The sequence below is a fragment of the Dermacentor albipictus genome, chromosome 5 (genome assembly GCF_038994185.2).
Source record: "Dermacentor albipictus isolate Rhodes 1998 colony chromosome 5, USDA_Dalb.pri_finalv2, whole genome shotgun sequence".
Lineage (NCBI taxonomy): Eukaryota > Metazoa > Arthropoda > Arachnida > Ixodida > Ixodidae > Dermacentor > Dermacentor albipictus.
The window spans coordinates 113,462,311-113,471,215 of record NC_091825.1 but is presented as its reverse complement, the minus strand read 5'-3'; the positions used below and the strand labels follow the sequence as shown (position 1 = coordinate 113,471,215).

Here is an 8,905-nt window from a genome sequence, read left to right as displayed (position 1 = left end):
CGCAATCTGGGATCGGCGGACCTGGGAACGTGACTCCGGGAGACACGACCTGCGCAAGCTCGAGGTAGGGCGAGTGCTAGAGCGACTACGCTTTAACAGACAATGACAGAGTCATTCATCAAATCAAAGGTGGAGTTCGGCAAAACGGTGCAATATCATGGGCAGGATATTGAAACAGATTCGACGAATGCGACCGTCTTCGATACAGTATTCAGGTTCTCTAGTCTAGTCGTATGGGAAAGACAACGGTATTAAAAGCAGACCTTTGCTTCCGCAGGGCTGACATGTGCTGATGGGAACTCTGACGTTTAATATGCTCCTGCTTGTAGTGGGCCTCCATATCTGGAGCCAGTGCAAGTAATGTAAAAACCCTTTTTCCTTCATTCGTAGTACCGAATGTAGTCGTCGATGGGCTTGGCGGATTCCTGGCTCAAACACCACCTCATGCAACAGTTCTACACTGGCACGCACACAGCTACCACTAAATAAAATCCGAGCTCAGTGGTTAAGGGGTTCTTGAATCAAAGTTGTACTGTACATGCCATTTCATGTTCAGCTGCTGCTCCATAGAATGCATGTTTAGCTTTCAGCTGTGGCATTTTAGCAGCATCACGGCATTCAGAGATTCTGGCACACTGTACAAGCTTTAGGCCTTCTTGCTATAGCTCAGGCACGATTATATTGCATGCAACAAAGACAATGCCCGAAATAAGACTTGAAAAATTTTAATGCACAGTGTTTACATTTGAGACTTGCTTGGAATGAGCGCAAACAGATAAAAATATATTTTTGAAGGACGTAACAAGCACAGGGTTATTTTAATACAAGCAGGACCTAATTAAATCTGCCAGCATAACGATGATGGTTCATGGAATTTGCACACTAATCAGACTTTGAGGACTTCATGGACAGCCTTGATGATGTGCTCAGCATCAATTCCAAACATGTTGAGCAGAGCAGCAGAGGGGCCACTCCGTGGCACTCCACGCACTGCGAGATGCTTCACCACGATGTCCCTCTGCAGGGCCACAGCTGCACTGACTGCATCCCCGATGCCACCTAGAGTGGGGAGTAAGAGAACACCAATCAAACCTCTCAGAAGCAGAACAGAAGGCAGACAATTCAGTTTTATACAATGGTGGGCTAGCTGGTCAGATTTACACTGGTAATTGAGTTAGGTCACAACTGCATATTGCGACCAAGGAGTGACTCATGGCAACCATTCACGCCGGCAAGTGCTACTTGCCAGATGCCCCACCGTAATTCTATCGCCAACCAATGGCGTCCATGTCTGCTCACAGCACCATCAGCGTGTAAAATAAGCGCTAGCGTATACAGATGCCCTGCTCCGCTAACTGGTTCGGTAGGTCTGCAACCATAGTTGTGCAACTTAAAAGTCGAGCGACTGAGAAAACAGTCACTTTTTGACCGAATCGTTCATGCAAAAGCAGTGCACTTGTATACCCAGACACACAAAATAAGTTCAAAATACATTGTTCTTATCAGGTGCGCATTTAAGCTCGCATGTTGGCGAATTAACTCCAGAGTCGACTCACTCAGCTTCAGAGCAGTGTGTGCCAGTTGAGGTTGTTCTGCATAAGTGAGTCCAGTGGTTGCAAGTCTAGGTTAGATCAAGTTGCAGAACTGGAACTTGTGCAAGCCAGAGTCGGTTCAAGTAAATATGAATCTCGTGCCATTCCAATAACTTGTGTCCACGAGAGCTGGTGCAAAACTGAGCTGCTATGATCAAATGTGAATCCGACCAACCACAGAGCTGAGTTACTGAGCTCATGATTTCCCAAATGACTGAGTAAGCTTTAATAAATGTGCTTCCAAGCGGCCATGTCAGAGCCAGACTTCAGCGAGCAAACGAGTGTGATGGGACCTGATTTCTCACAAATACAAGTTAGAGCCAAACTGAGTGGTCAGTGGGTCAGATTCATTCGTTTTACTGACCTACACCCATGTGTTCTTTAGGTTGGTGGCTATAGGATTTCGGCAGATTTCCATTAAATTCTGGAAAGAGTCTTATTTTTTTCTTTGTTTAACAGATTTTAATGGAAATGCAGCAGTGACCATCTGCCGAAATCCAGTTCAGCATATCGGGACGCACAATATTCTACAGCAATGCTTGCCTGAATGGGATCATTGCGAGTGTCCACTGGCCCGAGCAAACATTGTAGTAAACAGATTGTGCATCATGCTGCTAAAGTTAAGTATTGCATGCACGTGCTAGTACAGCAGACTTCCATTAATTAGACTACGGTTAACTCGATCCAGACCGAAGGTCTGAGCTGTCCTTATGAATTTCTATGGGCCAAAACTATTTTTAATTCCTAAAATTGGCTTTTGCTGGATAATTCGAACTTAGTCGGCATGCAATAGTCAGCCCTATAGTGTCCGAAATATAGCGGCGGTGCGCATTCGCGCGCACCGTATCTCGAAATCTATCTGCAGATGGCTCATACCTATGTATGCTGTTTTCTTGCTGCCGTTTGTGTTGAAGTGACAGACAGCTCGAAGGCCACTTCGCTCGCTGCTGCCACACTTGCTCATGCCAGCGTTTTGACAGCGAGTGTCTGCAGTCATCCAGCATGAAGTGTTCATGTTTGCTTGTGCGTGCGTGACAGCATGCTCGTTAATTCGATTAGCGAGCATATGCTTCTAAATTTACACAGCCGATAAAACTACTGTCCTTACTTCATAAAGCTATCTCCCAATTTGCTGTCGTAATCGATGCTTTGCCTTTCAGGCAAAACAGACTTTTTTGCTCTGAATGGCAAATGACACTCCACTGTATGACAAATACTGCATATCATATTGACCGCAAATAAAGACAGGGACAGTGGAAGAGACAAAAACGACACGGGCGGCATTTGATACACAGTAAACACCAACTAGGCCAAACTGAAGTTCTGAAGCAGTATGATAAACAGTTTAACAATGGCGGATTTTGTAGGACAAATTCCATGAAGGCACACGTCATGAGAGATGTACTATAACCTTCATGAACCTTTGTATCAGGAGGCTCCTACACAGTGTGAAGAGCTTTTGTTGTGCTGGCTCTATATCCGAGTGTTCTAGTGGACTGTACCAGCAGCTTATAAGTCAGAATTACTGCCATTTGATTTGTCACCTCCCGCAATGTTATCAGTGTGATTGCATTTCCACTAACTCTTAATATTAAACAAAGTTGGCGCCACTTAAGAGTTGTGTCAGAGGTGATATTATAGAGGCGAAATTGCAAACAAAGCGTCTGAAGTAAGAAGAGAGGCCGATGAAGGCACGGAGTTCTTTGAGTGTCTTAGGTTTCGGAAATTCTGCCACGGCGCGAAGTTTTGATGGGTCGGGGCAAATGCCGTCTTGTGATACGATGTGACCTAGAATTATGAGCTTGCGCGCGGCAAACTGGCACTTTTTCAGGTTCAGTTGCAGGCCTGCATTGGTCAAGGACATCAACGCTTGCCTAAGGCGAAGAAGATGCGTGCTGATATCAGGGGCGAACACAACAATGTCGTCGAAATAGCAGAAACACGTGCTCCGTTTTAGGCCGCGCAAGATATTGCCCATCATTCGTTCAAAGGTAGCAGGCGCATTGCATAGGCCAAATGGCATCACATTAAATTCGTATAAACCATCTGGCGTAATGAATGCAGTTTTAGGGCGATCAACTGCTGACATCGGGACCTGCCAGTAGCCTGAGCATAAATCCAACGAAGAGAAGAATTTAGCGCCTTGCAAGCTGTCCAGAGCGTCGTCAATGCGCGGTAGAGGGTAGATGTTTTTGCACATTATCTTATTAAGACTGCGATAATCGAAGCAGAACCAAATGGAACCATCTTTTTTTGCGACGAGAACCACCGGTGATGCCCACGGGCTTATTGGAAGGTCGAATGATGCCGCGCTGAAGCATGGTGTCCATGTGCTCACTGATCACCCAACGCTCCTTGGCGGTACGGGCGCTGCTGCATTGGCACGTTGGAGCCAGTGTCGATGTGGTGGCTGACGGCTGACGAGTGACCCAGAGTAGGCTGAGCGACATCAAAAGAAGAGCGGAACTGGGCAAGCAGGTGAAGAAGCTGGAAGTGTTGCTCGGAAGTAAGGTCATCGGCAATGAAAGGCGTGAATAAGTCAGGTGATGGCGCAGCAGAAGTGGAAAGTGCACACAAGTCAGTGAGCTCTGCATACGAAACATCCGGCACGTCGGTTATAAACATTTCATCAAGAGGCTGAACATGGCCAAGTGCTTCGCCGCGAAGAGCCATCAGGGCTGTAGGAAGCATATTGCAGACAATGATGGCGCTGAAACCGGCTGAAATGTCAAGCGCGACGAAAGGGAGGGGAACGTCTTTGCGGGTCATGAGTTCTGAAGGAGTGAAGAGGACAGCGCCTTCAGAGACAGCGCCACAGAAGACGGGAACAATGGCAGATGAGTACGGCGGTATGGCAATGTCTTCTCGAAGAACTAGCTTAGCGGGAAGAGAAGTGGCGCCGACGAGGGGCACGTCACACAGAGGCGATAATTCGACTTCAGCACGTGCACAATTGATGACGGCGTTACTTCGCGAAAGAAAGTCACACCCAAGTATCACGTCGTGAGAACAGGACTGCAGAACCACAAACTCCACAATATAGAGAACGCCCTGAATAACAACTCTAGCTGTGCATGCTGCTGAAGGCTGAACTGGCTGGGCACTTGCTGTGCGAAGAGAAAACCCAGAAAGTGGCGTTGTAACTTTTCGTAAAGCGTGAGAGAGGCGTTCGTTTAGGACAGACACGGCTGCTCCAGTATCAATTAGCGCAACGGTAGGGACGCCGTCAACAGTAAGATCGACAGCGTTCGAAGGCAACAATGGAGGACTTGTACAGATTGCTGTTCATGATCCGAGAATGGTGCATTTGGCAGGCATTCTCAGATCATGAACAGCAAGTTGCCATTATCCCTCAAGAGAAAAGTTTATAACAGCTGTGTCTTACCAGTACTCACGTACGGGGCAGAAAACTGGAGGCTTACGAAAAGGGTTCTACTTAAATTGAGGACGACGCAACGAGCTATGGAAAGAAGAACGATAGGTGTAACGTTAAGGGATAAGAAAAGAACAAACGCGAGTTAATGATATCTTAGTTGAAATCAAGAAAAAGAAATGGGCATGGGCAGGACACGTAATGAGGAGGGAAGATAACCGATAGTCATTAAGAGTTACGGAATGGATTCCAAGGGAAGGGAAGCGTAGCAGAGAGTGGCAGAAAGTTAGGTGGGCGGATAAGATTAAGAAGTTTGCAGGGACAACATGGCCACAATTAGTACATGACCAGGGTAGTCGGAGAAGTATGGGAGAGGCCTTTGCCCTGGAGTGGGCGTAACCAGGCTGATGATGATGATGTACAGATCGATGGCAACGCAGGTCTTGCCTCCTGAACTGCGGCGCTTAGTTTTCCTCTGGCGTGAGTGAAGGGCGGCCACGCATGGGGGACAACGAGCGGCGACGCGGGGAAGGTGAACAACATACAAGGACCGGACGCTCGGCTGGTGACCTGTTCGACTGCCGACTAAAATAAGTGTCGTGGAAAGGCTGCACGTTGGCGTAGGGAGGCGAGTGCACAAACTCATCGGAGTGCAGCATGCGGCAGTGGCAGAGTCGTGCAACATGGCCGGGAATACCACAGGCATAACATATGGGCCTGTTGTCTTACGTGCGCCAAGGATTAGTAAAGGCAGGAGCAGGTCGATGAACGGGACTATGAACGGGTGGTGGCGGCCGAGGATGTAGCGCAACGAGTGGTTGACGAGGGGGCTGCGCGGCGACGGATGCGCAAGTAAGTGGCGCGGCAGCAGGGTACTGCTGACGCCGCATTGGTAGAGCTTCAGCAACTTGGTCTTCAATAACCCGCTGGAGCGTAGGAGCGAGCTGTGTAGGAGGCTGTTGCCGCAGCAGCTGCTGTAGCTCAGCGAAGGGTAGCAGAGAAAGCTGACGTGCAACTTCCTCCCGCACGAAAGCTTGGATTTGTGTGAGCAAGGAGGAGTGACCAGAGAAGGCTGTCATGGAAGAGAGGGCCTCGTCAGCCACTGAGGGCCGCCTGGTCAACTCGCGCTGCCTCAACTCGTCGTAGCTTTGGCACAAGTTTATGAGCTCTGCTACGTTGTGCGGGCTCTTGGCGATCAACATTTGGAAAATGTCATCGGCGATGCCCTTCAAAATGTGCTTCAATTTGTCATTTTCGGGCATAGACGCATCCACACGTTTGCATAGTTCGAGAACCTCTTCAATAGAACAGGTGAATGTTTCACCGAGTTGTTGCGCCCCCTCTCATAACCGCTGCTCGGCGCGCAACTTGTGGACGGCAGGGCAACCGAAAACTGCAGCGAAACTGGTCTTGAATGCGGACCAGGACTGAAAGTTGGCTTCGTGATTTTTAAACCACAGGTGAGCCACTCCCGCAAGGTAGAATATGACGGCATTTAACTTGGCGTATCATCCCATCAATTGTGCAAGCTCACCCGTTCGTGCGTAGCCAACCAATCATTGACGTCCTGCTCATCCATACCGCTGAAAACCGCTGGATGGCGTTGCGAGACAGCGCCAGAGCAGGCAACGGGGGGTGGCGGCGACGTCGGCTGGGCAGAGTGGGGCATGATGGGAGGCAGAGTCCGAGACCGGAGTTCCAGGTTGTAAATGTTCTTGAGTACCCCCGCACCTCCACCAATTGTAATGTGTGCACTGAACAGTTCCGAGGATAACGTCTCTTCGTAACCGAGGAGGCAGGTGACACACAGCAGGAACGGCTGGTTGCCCGAACGGCTCACACTTGTGCCAAGAACTGGCGATCCGGCTGGCCCACTGGTTGCACAGCAGGCATGGAAGAGACAATCTAGCTGGCCTTGTTCTTGTGCTCTTCTTCATTACAAAAGCAATAATTATAAAACCTAGCGAGGACAGAACTTAAGTGTCTTTCCAGAGAAGACTTGGGTTCAGCGTGCATCTCATCATGGCGGCAATCGTGGTCAGAAAAAATGTTGCGACATGTGATACTCGAGTTCAAAGGCAATGCCTGACCACTCGAGTTAGCGGAAACTTAAAAGAGCACACCATATGAAAGTAAACACACGAGACTTGAATGCTGCAAGAGGAAAAAAATGACAAGAAGGTGGTCACCGCAGGTAACCACCATGCTGGAGAGTTAATTGGACCTGCCAGATACCTTGATCGATTTCATTGGTCTTGTCAGGATCGAATTAATGGAAGTCGACTGTGTTAGCATAAACACAAAGAGCAGAGCTTGTGCTACCATCTTGCAACAATGCATCCAACCACAGCATGCAAACCTTTGCGACTCGACCTCCGCTGTCAGCATCTTATGGCTGCCATCCGAGTACAGCAAAGTAATCATCACGGTATTTTGTTTTGCAAAGAGGACAGTGCCCACATTTTTTAATGCATTGTGGTTGAAGACGTCACGAGATCCAATACAGTGCTATCAGTGAAGTACTGCAATTCATTGCTTCCGCTAAGTAGCTACAGCTGCCATTAGGTTCTGCACAGCTTATCTTGGCGGCTGTATTTCAGCTGCTGTACCTTGTTTTGCGACAATCACAAAACATAACACTTTCATCATACAGGCTCCAGCACATTCTGCAGCATGTGATGTGCACGGGAACTTCACTAAAATAGTAGCTAGAGTTCAGCAGTCTAAAATTCACAACGAACTACAGGAACATGCATCAGTTATAGCAGAGACTACAGGAGCACACCAAGCTTGGATGTAGTGAGGCATCTAAAAGGCTCAGGTATGATGAATTGCATCAGATGTTTGCAAAAGCCTTCGGTAAATTGCTACCATACCGTACCAGACATACCAGACCAGTAGGATACTGGTCTGGCATACCAGACCAGTAGGACTTCCGAAGGGTGCGAGAATGCCTTTACACAGATTTGCTCACTGATGCACGAGCTGATCGGACTTGCATACATCTGTGAATCTGTTTAACATAAAGTGTTGTAGAAACTTGGATGTCTCACCTCATGCTGCTCTAACATGAAATATGTGGAGTATTACATTTGAAAAAAGTAAAGTGGAGAAATTTCCCGAGAATATACTGCAATGCAACTACAAAGGAATGAGGAAAGTGACATACAAAGCTCCGACTGGCAATACAAAAGTTTAAAATAAAGGCAGCTGACTAGTTTGGCACAAATAAGTCTCAAAAACCATAGCGAAAATGAAATCTGAATTTTTGGAGAGAGCACGGGGAACCAAACCTTGAAATTTAATATTCACTCTTCAGGTCCCAACTATACATAGTTGTGGCAAAGGCACATGTATTTTTCTAAAGTCTTTTCACCAATGCATGCACAACCTATGATTACGCCACTGTATGTCACGCGTTTGGACTTGCATATCCAGGACTTGGTTGCAAGCACTTACCTTCGGGATAGTGGTCCTCAACGACAACAATGCGTCCACCACACTCCTTGGCATTGGAAATGATGATTTGCTGGTCGAGGGGCTTCAAGCAGAATATGTCCAGCACCCTCACGTGGATGTTTTCCTTCTTGAGAGCCTCGGCTGCATGCAGCGCCTCATAGAGGGTAACGCCAGCACCAATCAGCAGGGCCTTGTCCGAGGGGCTTCGGAGTACCACCTGCAGAATGTTCCCGCACAGACGCGAAGTTGTGCTCAAAGGATTGTCACAGAATAAAATAAAATCAAGGAATTTAACGACCCTAATCTGGGTAGTAGGCTATGACGAGCACTGCAGTGGAAGGCTCCGCATTAATTTTGACCACCTAGGGTTTTTTAACCTCTTCAGACACCAAATAATTCTTGCCGCTGAAGATCTAGTTTCACCACATTTCTTGAATCTTTAGAATCATCAAAAGCATTCAGATGCAGAATGCAGATTAGG

At 47.8% G+C, this 8,905-nt stretch overlaps 1 protein-coding gene across 2 annotated transcripts in view; it reads right to left on the bottom strand.

Annotated features, from left to right (window-relative positions):
* Positions 1-709: 709 nt before the first annotated feature.
* LOC135897034 (transketolase) overlaps positions 710-8,905 on the bottom strand; it is a 42,870-nt gene continuing 34,674 nt past the window's right edge. For both annotated transcript variants that reach the window (XM_065425599.1, XM_065425600.1), the window contains exons 10-11: positions 8,425-8,641; positions 710-1,059 (exon numbers count right to left, since the gene is read on the bottom strand). In XM_065425599.1, the coding sequence (XP_065281671.1) occupies positions 887-1,059; positions 8,425-8,641 (390 nt within the window). In that variant the 3' untranslated portion in view covers positions 710-886. The remainder of the gene's footprint in view (positions 1,060-8,424; positions 8,642-8,905) is intronic.